Source organism: Dromaius novaehollandiae, chromosome 6, assembly GCF_036370855.1.
Source record: "Dromaius novaehollandiae isolate bDroNov1 chromosome 6, bDroNov1.hap1, whole genome shotgun sequence".
NCBI classification, from domain to species: domain Eukaryota; kingdom Metazoa; phylum Chordata; class Aves; order Casuariiformes; family Dromaiidae; genus Dromaius; species Dromaius novaehollandiae.
Window position 1 is genome coordinate 24,922,088 of NC_088103.1, and position 14,870 is coordinate 24,936,957.

Below are 14,870 nucleotides of genomic sequence, written 5' to 3' on the forward strand. Positions count from 1 at the left end.
CTGCCGACCTCAAAGGGGGCTTGTCTTTACACTGCTATCCTCAGTATTAAAAAAGTACCTTCGCTTTGAGAGAACCAATCTTTGTGAAGCATCGTGCCAATTTAACTTTACCTGTTACAATACAGATAGATTTTAAGTACTCTTCAGACAAGTCATATATGTTCTTCAGGCAGACAGTAACAGACTAGGTGAGAGATAGAGATTTTCAGTAAAAGACTCCTAGATGGAAGGTGACAGATGTGCGCACACAGGAGCAATAGACAAAGGGAACTCTAGAATAAGGAGGGAACACCCTCACATTCCTTGCTGAGGTATTACAGATAAGCCATATAGAGTGTCTGTCCAATAAGGAAAACACATGTCTTAAAACACAGACTCATTCAGCTCTGCTTTTGAGTAAAGGAATCAGAAATACCTACATGAGGGTCAGTTTGGGTTTTTATCTTTCCAGCCCTACTAGCCTTGCAGAGCCTGCAGTGCCTTTGCACACCAGGAGAACCGTCTGATGCTGATCCCAGAGACCTCTGCCACTCCACTGAAGTGGCTGTACTTGCAGAAGGCACCCCTGAAGTGCAGAGGCCTGCAGGGCCTTCAGTACTGAGGCGGCTGGAGGACAGCTGGCTGACTCAGGCTGCAGATGCACCACCTTTCCCCTCACCAGGCAACCATTCCCAGCTGCTCTTCTCCACACCTCTTCAGCCAAGCAGCCTCCATTTCACTTACTCCATTCAAAATGCAGGCCAGGCTTCTTCCTGTCAGTCAGAAGATGTCAGGGTAGAAAACCATGCCTACTTGAAATGCTTAACTTAACACAGCTTGTTTGACTGAAATGGGCAAAGGGACATGCACACAAGCATCTCAGGCAGCAAACTGAGGGAGCTGGTGATCTTCAGCAGGGAAGAAGACACAAGCATCTCAGAGCAATTAGCTCTTCCACTAACAGTTTGCAGGGCTGCTGCTTTTTTTTTTTTTTTTTTTTTTTTTTTTTTTGACAGCGAGCAATTCTTTTCAAAATCTGAGATGCTTTGATAATATTTTCAGATGAATGCAGATGCTTTGATAATATTTTCAGAGCAGCTTTCCAGAGTTCAGTTCAGAAGTGGTAAGTTATGGGGAGTTTGATTTGCATCCATGAAAGAGAGGAATATGCCCTGCATGGTTTCTGGGACATCTAGACATTTCAGGAGTGGAAGAAAATAACTTGGGATTAGTGGTTTTAAGCATGACTTTCCCTCTCCGTGGTCTTAGTCAACCAACCTCATTCAGAGGCTCACTCACTGATCCAAGGCAGAGCTTCCAAACATCTAGAACTCCCACCCCCATTACAGGGGACACAGTAGCTTTGTTCCTTAGGAGTCCAACCAGTCTTACTGCTTATTCTACCTTCAGGTGAAGGATAATCCTGGCTTTGGTAGCAACAAAAAAATTCACAGAGAAGGGTTTATGATTTCAGGTAGAGAACTGACAACAAAGGCTCCCGGACTCCACAAGCAACAGAAGTGTGTTTTATAGTGTCATTTAACCAAAAATGGGGGAAAACCAGCCCAGGACAGATATAGTCTTTAAGCAAAAGCTTTTCGGTATGAAAACTTTTCTCCTGAGGCAGCATACTTAAAACTGCAGAAACACTAGAAACCTTATGTAGGTATTAAATTATAATAACGCTAGGTTCTCCACTCATCCAGGAAATCATAAAATATACCTGTGGGATGAAGCCAGACCAAGTAGACAGATAAATAAGAGCAGCAAATTTGCAATTGCTTAACATAGGTACTTAACATTATATTTGCAGTCAGCCTCACTGAATATTAATGAGATAGGCAAAAAATTTAAACATCTGCCTATTTACCAGAACTAGCTCTATATTATTAGCAATAAGCAAGGAGGATTAGAATAACGATTTTCACTTTTAATCTTTTTGGTACACACACTTCCAGATCTCACTTTCTTTTGTTCTTAAGCTACTGACGTACAAGCTCAGCTCTTCTTTCCATGCTGTTAGTAAAAATCATGTCTTGCATAGAGTTCTTTTCCAGTAATTTCTACAATTCAAATGTTCATCTTCATATTTTAGACCAGTGTCAATTACGAATTAGCATTAATGCACAGGAAAATGCTATTTTAAGTGTATAGCTGCTTTTGCAGTTAAAACCAAAAGAAGTGCTGACCGCCCTGGTATTCAATTGAGACAGTATGACACTGATATGGGAACTTTCACTCTCTGGCAGCAGAGGTAAAACACAACTGAGGCACTCTAGCCTTGTTGACTGTAATCAGCCATGTTTCTGGAAGAAGGGCATTTATAATTTAGTACCTAAAAATTTTTAAGTAAAATTACAATTGCACAGAAAGCACAGAAAGTTAGTTTGAAGTTCACTGAACTGCATTTACAGGCTTCTTTTTTTTAATATACATAAAGTTCAAACAAGAGCAGTAGCTTGGAAGAAGGCAGCTGAACAGATTTGTGGAATTATAACAGATCGTTCTGCATCACTGGTGTGACTACAGCATTACAGCTGCCAAATCTAACCCTATCCCAAACCTCAGTTATCTTCATCCTCTGTCAGACCTTATCACTTCTACTCAGAATCTAGAAATAACAAATGCTCACCTGGTCACTATACAGAGTGCCCCAACCTCCCTGAATCTCAGGGATGAGAGACAGAGCACATGCTAGAAAATTCAGTCTCTTCCAAATGCTACCTCACTTGCTCAGAGTTGAGGGAGTTCTCAAATAAGAAAACAGCTCTTGACCTTGTACCCTGGCAATTATAGAAAGCCTAAGAGCAATTCCAGGTCTCTCTTGGGAACAGACTTCTGATCCTCCTCCTTCGTATCATAGTGCACAGCCTATATCTGCAACAAGCAGCCATCCTCTTTTCATCAAAGTCTCAACTTAGGAGCAAGTTTAATAATCCACTTGCATCCCCCCATCCCTCCCAAACACCAGGTACACTGTTGTATCTTCTGGCATTCACAGTACTCCCCAAACCATCAGTTTCTGTTCCTGTTTTCACAGGATGTAGCTTCATCTTTCATTAGGAGGGCAACCCTCTTCCTTCTATTAATAAAATCTTAAGGACATCCAAGTACCACAGAAGCATGTTGGTGAACATAGGTAATAAGTATGGGCATATCAACCATCCAGCCAGTGGTATTTGGTCATTTTTCAGGGGAGTGCCCATGAGGAACTTCATTTGCCATTGGCTGCCAAGCTGCATGCCATCATCTTGCTTCACAGCTTTTCTTACCATGGCCAGTGGTATAGCTCTGCCAGCAGCTGTGTCATCACAGGCAGGGTCCCTGGCACATAGTAGGTGTTGTGGCTCAGGCCATCTCTGAGCAAAGCTAAGCTGTACAGCAGCTCTCTTCTAACCCTTCTAAACTCAATCTATAGCACCACTATTAGCAAAGGCATTAGGTTTCACAAAAGCTGGGGGATGCTACTGTGGCTTCTCCTCCACCTGCACATCCATTTGGAGTGCATTGGTTTTGCTTTGAATGACCATGCCTGACAGCAAAAGGTGTGCCCATTTCACACTGGGCATGGTCTGTTACTAGGAATGTGGGTTACTAAGCTTTGGCACAAGCTATGGTAAAGCTAAGGTAACTCAATCTTATCAGCCAACATGAGAACTGAAACATAGCTTTCCCAGAGTGAGAGCAGAAGTGTTATAACCAGCCCTTACTCTAAAACTCAACAAGGGCACTGCTATGTGCATGTGAGAGTGCAGCTGAGGCCTCTAAGTCTGGCATATCACAAAGATTATACGTACAAAGGTCTTCTGGGGCACCAGGGACAAACCCAGCCATGGATTCATAGAGCTCTTCATCAGAGCCAGGATTCAGGGAACATTTCATCAACAGGTCAGTGGAGAGATGAGCCATGGACTCATAAACAGACTCATCCTCCTCGCCTTGCATCAGCTCTTCCTTAATGTGACTCTTCAGCATATCTGCAGTTTCCTGGAGAGGAAGGAGTGCAAGAAAAAATGTTGAAGTCTCCTTTAAATAGACGATCTGGAGAATCTAAGAAAAGCAGAAGATCTCTCTCTCTTCCATCACTGATGGAAAAACCCTTCCAAAAGCAGCCCATTCCCAAAGACTATGGCTTTTCAGATAAATTAAATCCCCATTACAGCTGTCTAGGTACAGCTTTCAGGTTCTATATTGAAGTAATAGATAATGAGACTTCGTGACCACAGCACAGGTAACATGGTGCTTCTGCCAGTACTAGGATCTGAACAAGAACCACTTTGACTCCCACCACAGGGATCCACAATGCACGACAAGTGGTGGAAGAACAGTCAGCCCCAGATACAAGACGGTCTTTGAGAAACAAGATATCACACACTACCTCCCTCACTTAACTTCACCTGCAGTGACTGCAGACACAGCAAGTGCTAGGGCTTATGCGCTGGGAAAAGATCCAGATTCCCATAGTCAATACAATATTAACAACCAATATTGCTATGATGTTAACAACTATGGCAAATCCCCAGGTTTACCTTGGGAAAGTGAAACTAGGAGGTGCCAACACATTCTGAGCAGCCATTACTGCCCCCCTCCCCTTCAATTCTGTTTCCTGCCTGCTACCTGCAAGCTCCTGGAACATAAGCAAAGCTCATCCTGAACATACAAGGCTTATGAAAGCCTATTTCTCGGTGAGTGTAGTTGACTGTGATGAGAAAGCTTGACACATGCAGAGCACTTACAAGAAAGCATAGTTTTAGCCTTGCTCTGTTTCAGTTTCTTGGCAGTAGCAGCAGCATGTAACACCCATAGTGGGAGTATACAGACTCCCTCCACTGAGAGTCTGACAGGAAACCTTATAGCAGGCAGCTGTTCTCGTAATGCAGGCAACTTTTTATTTGCAGGATAGTGGAGCTCTTTCTCATACATTTGCCACATTAGAGATGTGCTGGTCTTCAAAGTCACACAGGAAAGCAAAGTAAAAAGCTTTGCTCTTCCCCAAGTTCCAACTATGCCATGAGCACAGCTATCTTAGCTGGTTGCAGTACAAGATATTTCTTTCCATCCGCACCTCTCACCTCATGGACCTTCATCCACAGGGCATCTGTGTCAATGTTTTTACACACGCTTCCCTCCAGTCAAAATGGGTCAGCATTTGACATGCTGTGCTTTAGGGAGGTGTGGATGAACTTATCCCAGAGGATAATGAGGTAAGACAGTTTACTGGGATTTCCAGATATCCATGCTAGTACTGCCACTAAATATGTAGTGCTTCTAGTCACTACCCTGCAGTGGACACATCACTTGTGTGGTCTGGCACTAAGCTGCACAGACAGCTTGATGGTTAGCAAGCAGCATCTATTCTTAACACACTTCTGCCACAGCACTGGTGGAGAGGAGAGCAGAGGAGGAGCACAGCACAACCATGAGAGACTGGCAAGATTTCCCGAGCATCTCACGCTTCCCCCAACAAGAAGATTTTTTATCACACTGACAATTTAAAGTTTTTCAGCCATCCTGATTTCAGAACAGGGAATGACCTGGATTTAACTCTGATGTATAAGGCCTCACACCTAAGAACCACCTATGTCTCCTCAACAGGGCTTAAATACTAATGTAATAGGGTGGCAGAACCACACTAAAGCTGGCAGATCTATCGCCCACCATTCAGACAACTGTTAGAGACAGTTATACACAATTTTCCACTAAAAAACTAAGGCAAATAAAATCTGCTCGAGAATCATGTGGTCTGAGCAGAGGAGCTGCTCATTATTGTCAAGTGTGTAGGTTGAAAACAAGTCAAGTGGAAAAGAAAGGTTAGATCCCACACACACCTAACAACCAGAGACAAGTGCTTGATGCAGCTGGTCCACTTTGTAATATGGAAGAAGTCAGTGGGCTGATTTCTGGAGATGAAGTTGGCTCAAAGAGAACTGAATTGTGAATTGGGCCTCCCACAGAGAAAGCAAGTAGGGATGGACCACTATCCTAACACAAGAACTGGATTTCAAATGGAACAGGCAGACTGCATAGATCAGGCTGTGAATGAGCTAATAATCAATCCAGATTGTACTATGACTAATCAAAGAGCATCTGGGGCTGCACCTACCCAACCATACTCCTGTACTACTCCCTAAGCAAGGGGGATGAAGGGGCTGTATTTTTACCAAGATCAGGTGTTGGAAAAGCCTCATACCAGGTACCATATCCCTGCAGAAGCATCATTAGATGGGTCGGTGATAAGGAAATCAAGCATGGCAGGCCTGCTTCCTTCTTTTTTGCTCTGTCCAGAAGCCCTAAGAACTTCCCTGGCTTCAGAGATGAACCCAACCCTCCAGCATGGAAGCTTTCATGATGGCTGGACATCTGCCTTCTACATCCTTCTATACCCTACCACACCACATTGTGCCCTTTGCTACCCCAGCATTCCTGCTCCCACAGCACTTTCAATGCCAGGCTTGGTGCCACTACCCACACCTGCTGTCGGGCAGCACAGAAGGACCACTGCTCCCTCTTACCACGTATTCATCAATGAACTGGCGGAGGTCTTTAAAGCCATGCTTTTCTGCTATGGTGTTCGGATAGTGGCCATATTTGTTGGCTACACTGTAGGCCTGCAGTGCTCCGGGGCATGTAAGCAGCAGGGCAGTGAGGTTCTTCAGCCCATATCTTGCAGAAAAGTGAAGCAGTGTTGGCAGCTCTTCATCCCTCTGATCTGTGAGAACAAAGGCCCTTTAAAATCTAAGCTTCTCTTTAGCAGAAACAGAGCCAGCAAGTGAGAAACAGACTTCCTAGCAAAGACACAGACCAAAGCAGGTATGAAAGCCCTGAAAAGTATATATACCATTTCAAAATGGAGCTAGCTCTGCATGAATGAACCAGAGTTAACTAGTGCATCTCCAGGTTTGAGTCCTATGACCTTTAGTGGGGAATCTTGCACTGTAAAAGCTGAAGGTATGTAGGATCACAGGATTGGAAGGACCTTCCCTAAATCATCATTCCAACACGAACCAGCTGGTGTAAGGCACACATGTCATGGTGCCACACTCATCCAGCTAGTCAGTGCCCATTCTGCACATTAGAGCAGAGTCATGGAGTTGGGGAGAAATGCCACACATGACTGGGAGAAGGACAAGGGAGAAAATATGGGAGACATTTGGGGGGCACTGTCTTTTCACTTTGGCTGTTTGAAGCTGTCCACATGGCTCTGTTCGTCACAATGCAAGGACATGAAACTGACGCATGTAGTAAAAAGGGTCACCCAAACCAAAGAGCAGCTTCCCTTCTATAGTCATCAGAATTTTAGCTTTCTGGATGAGATCCAACATTTCGAGACAGCCTGTGTATGTACTATGCACTGCAGTGTTAAGAAGCTCCAAGGTACCTTCAAGAAACACAACAGTTACAGAGGAAGTTTAAAAAGAAAGAAAGAAAGAAAGAAAGAAAGAAGAAAGAAGAAAAACCAACTTTCAGCTTACTTGTTGTCATATCTTCTTCTTCCAGCTGGTTGATTCCAAACAGGTGTAAGCCACTGGCAGGAATATTCTTCTTCAGTGACTCAGTCAGCAGTTTGTCCAGTGCTTCTATGCTGTACGGCACAATTTTAAAGGCCTAGAGGTAAATGGAAAGTGATTTTATTTGGGGAAATTTGAAAATTCAGTCAAGTAGAGATCTGTAAGGTGATTTAGCAAGGTTTACTTAAGATGCATCAGAAAACACTAGACATAAATACAGACGGTGCCAATGTTCAGATCAAGCAAGGAACATGTACAGCTTCTTGGTCCAGAAATAGAGTACCTTGATCTGAATTGATATGAACAGATGAGATTTTTATACTCCAAAGGCAGCCTGAAAAGCATACAAACAAGACAGAATGCAAGGAGAAAGTCAGTCACGTAACTGGAAGCAGGGACGACAATTACTTCCTACTTCCTCGACTAGTATTACTCACTTCTGAAACTGTGCCAATGAAGGGTAATTCCTGCTCTAAGCAGGAACCAGTTCACTGTGAATTACTCTGGCATACACTCTGGGCTTGGCTTTTGGAACTGGTTCTTAAACAAAGACTGTGAAGCATGCCTGTTTCCCAAGTAGAAGCACAGTCCAGTACCAACTGCTCTGTAACTTGAACTAAAAAGGAAAGGGAGAAGAGACTCCTCAGTCCTGACCATGCTGGTGACTATCAATACTCTGTAGGCTTCTGCTTTGTGGCTGATCAGGGACATACAGACAGGCAGCAAAGGCAACAGAGCTAGAGAACTTGCTCATGAAAGCTTAACACCCCCCCCCCCCCCCCAGTAGTGTTCAGGTACCCTAAGTGTTCAAAATAGGCCATGAGAACTCAGGACTGTCTTTAAAAAATAGGTATTAAGAATAAATTGAGTTACTTTTATTTTACTCTATTTCATTCAGCTAGTCAGAATCTTTGCTACCTTTTCACGTCTTTTCCAAAAATCCTTAGGTACAGATTTCCAACCAATCTATTTCTTTGTGTACTTCTGTTCAAGTTCTGTCATTCCAATTTTTCTACTCATGCTTTTGCTAAAAGGCGATGTTGTTAGGCTACCCCAAAAATATTGCATTTTTTTTTGGAAGAGCTATCTCATAGCAGGCGTTTTTGCTTATGTCCACTTGTCTGCCATCTGAAACAGCTAGGTTCCAAAGCAGCTGTTTGCTAGAGTCATTACCTGGCACATGAACTGCACTGGGTTAGCTGCATTAGCCAACAGACTGCTGATTTCCTCCATATCAGTATGATAGACGATGCTTGTTTCTCCCACCATCAAGTCCCCTGAATATATCTGCATAGGTACTGTCCCAGAGGTTAAATCTTTGAAAAGAAAGAGAAGAAATCACCATTAAGAGTAAACAATGGGAATGAGTCTTCATCAAGTGACCTGAGGATAGGAGAGGTGTCGAAATGCCAGCTGGATACCGAAAGAGTTTACATTGTGAATTCATGAAAAGTCATGAAAAACAAGATGTTGGTCTGAACACCACGTAGGAAAGTACTTTGGAAGCACCTTCTTCGGAGCCCCGTTAATGCACATCACCGCTGACCCATGGGGCCTCTGCTAACCCTAGTCTGGCTCCCTAATGTTAACAGCACACCACCCCAAATTACAGAACCTCACAACCTCCCTAGTCCTGGCTTTCACTGGAGCAATCTCCAAACCATGCCACAGAATATGAAGGCTGGGAAAAAGGAGGAGAGGAACTGGAAAAGTCACTAGAAATTCTGCATCCCTCTCAGCCTCACTAGCCTCTGTGAATGAAATCAGCTTAAAAGAACTCCAGTTCTGCAACTTTATCCAGGCATAGGAATTATCTTCTACATCTGCCTTGGGAGCTTCTTGATTTTATGCAAGAGTCTGTTTTTTCCTCTCTTTGAAACACAAGTATTTTGAATCCAACTGATATTAATCTTTCCCTGTATATATGCCTGATTGTGACAAGTCAGGAAACCACTGGAAGAGTAACTGTTACATGTGTAAGGAATTAAAAATTTATTTCACTTACTGTTACAAACTGCGGGGTTAACATACTTAGAGACTCCATCAACATGAAGATCATGTTTATAATACAAAGTGCAAGTTAGTTTCCAGGTCCATGTTTAAATTAGAGGTCTTGATTTAGAACAGATTAAGTTGAACTTTTTAATGTGGCTGAGATCACCTCCCTTAAATCCATGCACCTCCCTGACTTTATGGGAGTTGCTATAGTGACTATTGGTGTCTGTTCCCAGAACTGGCACATTGACTCTTCAAGAGGACAGACCAAAGTGGATTAAATAAAACCATCCTGGGAATCTACTATAAATCTATAAGACACTTCTGAGATCTTGCCCGTAGACTTCAGTGAACCTAAAGTTCAGACAACCTAAACTTCTGTAAATATAAGTATCTACAATGACTGAACAACTCTGATTTAAAAGGCAAGCTAGGATAAACAGTTTCAGTTCTGATCTCACACAGTTCTTCACACTAAGTATGTGATATTATAATCACGAAATTATTTAGTGGCACTTAACCTTCTCTTGGCAGCCTGCCAATACTAATATGGTGGTGGTAAAAACACACAGTGCTTTAAAAGCTGTAATCTGCTCTCTGAACTCCCAGTAAAATGCCTTCACACTGCCACCCTACCACTACTGAGGGACAAACTAGAGACCCTGAGCAGCAATTTCTCTCAGTTCTACACTACAAAAGTATCACAGATGGGAATACACGTTCAAGATTTCCTGGCCTCTGATTTTCCTGTGTTACAACCCCTACCTTGTACCCCTCTGTTACTTTTCACAACACGTACTTTAGGAGAGAAAGGAAGGAAAGAGGGGAAAAAAAGCTTCAACCCATCTTACTTGGAGCCTCCACAGAGAATGTGTACTCGTTCTCCATCTTGGCCAGCACACGCACAGACGATGCATTTTCTGGTGAGAATTCAACTTCAGTTTTCACTTTGCCATCTAGTTTACATTTCATGATAATATAAACTGTTGTCTGCACCTAAGAGCAAAGGCATTAGTTCACAATGTAAGAACATTTACTTTGTTGAAGTTCCTTTTCCAAGGATTTTCTTATCATTGCAACTAAATTATCATCAATTATTTCCATGGTCCTGAATAGTTTTCAGGAGCTTCTTCCCGTGGTGGATTAGCTAGGTAGCTGGTTTCTTGTTACAAACTTGCACCAGCACAGATGCAGGCATTAAGCTGATGAATTCTGTGACACCAGAAACTCTCTGACTTGCCATGTAGTTTGAACTACATCAGCCTCTTTCCTCAAACAGCACAGCCCCATTCCAACCAGAAAAAAAGGAACTTTGAATTAAAATGAGCATATTTCAGAGATGAAAGGGCTTGCAGCAGCTCCCTCAGATTATCCTTATTTTTTCTATTTGTCTTTAGCCAGGGCTTTGTTTAAAAGGCAAAAATTTCAGTTTGTAATAGCAGGGCCAGTGAGAGTTTCAAACAATTCAGCTATTACATTAACTTTTCCATTTTACTGAGTCCTCCACTATGGCCTGAGACTTGTCTAATTTCTACTTAGCTGAATTATGAAGGTGAATTTCTGGATCAGACTCTCAGTTTCGGAAACCAGGAGACTTCTGGGCCACGTTTTGTGGTACCCATCCATACTGCAAGTGTCGTACTTCTCAGCTCTCATCCAGTCAGGATTTTAAAGATCACCAAGACCTGGGTTGTGGATGCTTACATGGCTTACTACATTACATAATATAATAACTGATCTGAGAGAAACCTGAAGAGACTTTCATGCCCATAATCTTATGCCAACAATAATCATTGCCTGGGCCAATGGAAGCAGCCCAGCAGCTGTAGATAACTCAAATGTTTCTGAGTATCTTAGGATCTCCTCAGTCCTGGACCTTCTACAGCTTTATCACAAGTTCAGGACTCCATTCCCTAGACACTCCTTGCCATGCTGTAGTTAATGTATTTATCCTCAAAACACAGACAAGCCAAGGCAAAACAATTTTACTTACCTCACAGTCACTGTAAAGCATATTTTGTTAATATCTGTCAGCTTATAGCACTGGAGAAATTCCTCCAGCAAGGAAGTCAAGATATCAAGATAGGCATCCAACTCTGGGAAACAGGTGAAGTGAATGCAGTAACAGATGCCCAATAAATATGCAGGGATACAACAGTATTCCCATGGATAGGCAAATAGAGCTGATAGAAAAAAATTCAGATAGATCCACTTTTCTCTCTTTTAAGCCGACTATTCTGTAAGAGCTTGAAGCAATCCAGCAATCTGCTGATTTCTCAAACAAACGCTTGCTGGGGTCAGCTCCCAAGCCACACGTACACCAAAGCATGAACACAGAGCTCAGGTGAGGATACTTCCTAAAATGTCAGTTCCTTTCTTTCAGTCCTCCCTCCTCACTGACAGAACGCTATTCCAATCCAAGAGCAGATTACATCCATGCTATGAGGCACATATTGAGAAACTACCAAATAGCCCAACACTATACAGCTGTGACTCTTGCTACAGGCTGAAATCCAGTACACACCTAGTGCAGCTTCAGTGTCTGCCTGGCAGCATGCAATAAACCCATGTACCTGGCTACAGGAATTGCAGTGTCATTTTTATCATGCCCAGTACCTGCCAGGGCAGAAGGGAAGTTCTAATAGCTATTTTCAGGCTTGTTACTCTCTCTGCTCTTTCCCTGCAGGGGAGTGTGTGCTGTTTACTTCTAGTCTAACTGAAGAGTAGGGCCAATAGCATTCCAGAGCTCCTTTGCGAAATCACAAGTGAGGCAGGCTGTTGCTTTTGAATTTGAGCCTTTTTGTTTAATTTTTTCAGGCCTCTGCACAGCATGAAGATAAGGCTTTAAGTAAAAGCAGAGGTTCCCAGAATCACAAGATTCCTTTAGTTGGTGCTTTAAGAAAAAGCACCAAGAGAAATTTAAAATCCCATGAACTAGCAAAACTGATACGAGTAAGGGAAAAACATCCAACACTCTGTCTCAGTGCACTGGAGCTTGAATCTGCCCCTACCATAATCATATGAGGAGGAAATAATGTAAAACAGCAGTCACACTTCAGTGAACCTTTGTTGAACTGTTAGCTTTGATGTTTCCTCTGACAACCAGTCCCTCCCACACTAGCGCTTCACACCTCAAAACTATGCAATGAAAGTCCAAGCTACACTGATTGGAAAGTACACCACAGAGGAGGTGAAGCTAGTCGTGCCACACACTTTTCTCCTGGCACGTGATATTACAGTTTTTCTGTCCAAGGAGATGCTACACTAAGAAATGCTGGTTTTCCGACAAGAAGCCATGATCCAAGCTCTTTGCAGGCACTTGCAGGATATGCAACAGAACTGTTGTATTAGACTGCATATTAGACTGCATCCAGTTTCTGGAGTTAATAGGTTCATTACAATCACCTTGCTCCACTTTCTAGATGGGGATTCTAGAGCGTGAACCTGCTTCACAATACACCAGACAAGCAGTGAGGTTAATGAGACTGTCAAGAATGACATTGCAGCCTACAAAACACTGGGCACTGCCTGCCACCTAGCTCTTTTCGCAGCCTAGGGAAGTGAACTCATGAAACAGACACTGAAGACAGGTGGCTGTGAATGAAGGTGGCAGAAAAGGAATTAGGGACTGCTCCCCAGCCCAGTAATGCTGTGCATTAAAGATGTGCATAAGGTGTTGCATCAGCCCACAACAAGAATGCTGTCAAGGAGCGGACATACAGTACCCCACAACGTATGTGGTCAGGTTGCACCACTGGATAGTCCCCCATGCTCTTGGATGACCCATACTCTTCATTCATGGCAAGTCTGGAGGAGTAATCTGGGTTCTTCTCGTCTTCTGCCTCTGTGTCAGTCACAGAGTCACAGCCCGAGTCTAAAATAAAGCATACAGAGTCCTGTTACATCATTCTCATTTGCTGAAAATGCATGGACACATCATACACGTCCTGAGAAAGAGCAGAGAAGAGAACGTGGCGGGGGGGTGGAACTTGCTGCACTTCTCAGAGTAACATTCAGAAAAGGGGATCTAGTTGAAAAGGGAAACTACAGAGTTTCCTTATTTATTCCCTTAAGGGGATTGCTGGGGGACATTTGCAAAGACACAGAAGTGCTGGAGTAGCACTGAATATGCTTATGCAACACAAAGCCACTCTTTGTTGAGATGGCCAGTCCCTTCCTCATAGTAGACAGGAAAATTAGTACATCGACATCTAATACAAGAACGATTGATCAGCAACTGGAGTCATCTGACTCCAGCTGTGCTTGGAGTGCATGGTGGGAGGATGAGCAGCAGCCTTCAGAGTCCTCCCCTCCTGAAGTAAATGAAGGAAAACTATTCTTTAATTCCAGTGGTGTCCTTAGTTTTCTGTGTCCTGCTTGAATTGCTTGCTGCATCTCCTGGGTTCACAGTTGTGTCTAGAAAGTACAACATCAGGCACTACTCTGAAGGGAACCTGCTCCTAAAGCAAGAACTGTAAACACCTATATCTATTCGAGAGTGAACTCGCAACACACCAGAGCCTTTGGGCAGAAGAAACACAGTCCTTTACTCAAACAGGCCCAAGAGGAAAGAAAAAAGGTAACGAGAATCAAGATAGCTACATAGATTAAGTTCTCTTACCACAGCTAGAAATTACTTTTCCTGAATAATGAAAATAAAAGACAGCCAATTTTATATCCATTTAGCAGACAGGTTTTTTTTTTTTTTAAATCTAATTTTGACCTCTTCATACCATTTTTCCCATCTGCTAAAAAATAGGGTAAAAGTCAGTGACTTCCCTTGCCAGAAGACTGGCATGAATGCTTAAAATTGCATCTCTCTCAACCAAAATTTTCCATTCAAACTTCAGAAAACTGCGAAGCAGCCAAAGATTTACAACAACATTTTGGAAGTTACTTTTTAATTTATTATTTACTGTAAAACATATCTGTAAAGAGCAGTACAAATTATTCACTACATAAAATCTCAGATTTGGACTAGCAGAGGTTTTATATTAGTAAGAAGTTCTGTATTTAAAATGCTCAGGCATGATAAGAAAGACTGAAGAGACTCTCTAGCATCTGCACTGTCTAATCTGTGGTATTCATATGGTGAAGCAGCCAACAGGCCAGGCTGTACTCAGAATTATCCCTGCTTCCAAGTACATCAAGCTTTCACAAATCAAGAGAGCCAAAGTGATTAAAGTGGGCTTCCATTAGGAATCTGGGTCCTGCTAGCTTCAGGGAACTCAGAAATCAGGTAGGAATTTAAATCTAAATGTCTTCATTATTATTACTAATAAAGATTAAAGTTTCAGATATTTGAAATCCTCTGTTTTTGTCACAAGCATTTTTTTATATATTTTCTATACATTTAAATAGGATTTTTTTCATTACACAGATGGAATT

At 42.6% G+C, this 14,870-nt stretch overlaps 1 protein-coding gene across 3 annotated transcripts in view; it reads right to left on the reverse strand.

Annotated features, from left to right (window-relative positions):
• PIK3AP1 (phosphoinositide-3-kinase adaptor protein 1) overlaps nucleotides 1–14,870 on the reverse strand; it is a 54,765-nt gene that overhangs the window by 17,699 nt on the left and 22,196 nt on the right. For all 3 annotated transcript variants that reach the window (XM_064513936.1, XM_026094946.2, XM_026094947.2), the window contains 6 exons: nucleotides 13,208–13,356; nucleotides 10,334–10,478; nucleotides 8,661–8,803; nucleotides 7,452–7,584; nucleotides 6,492–6,688; nucleotides 3,777–3,966 (listed from right to left, as the gene is read on the reverse strand). In XM_064513936.1, coding sequence (XP_064370006.1) covers nucleotides 3,777–3,966; nucleotides 6,492–6,688; nucleotides 7,452–7,584; nucleotides 8,661–8,803; nucleotides 10,334–10,478; nucleotides 13,208–13,356 — 957 coding nt within the window. The remainder of the gene's footprint in view (nucleotides 1–3,776; nucleotides 3,967–6,491; nucleotides 6,689–7,451; nucleotides 7,585–8,660; nucleotides 8,804–10,333; nucleotides 10,479–13,207; nucleotides 13,357–14,870) is intronic.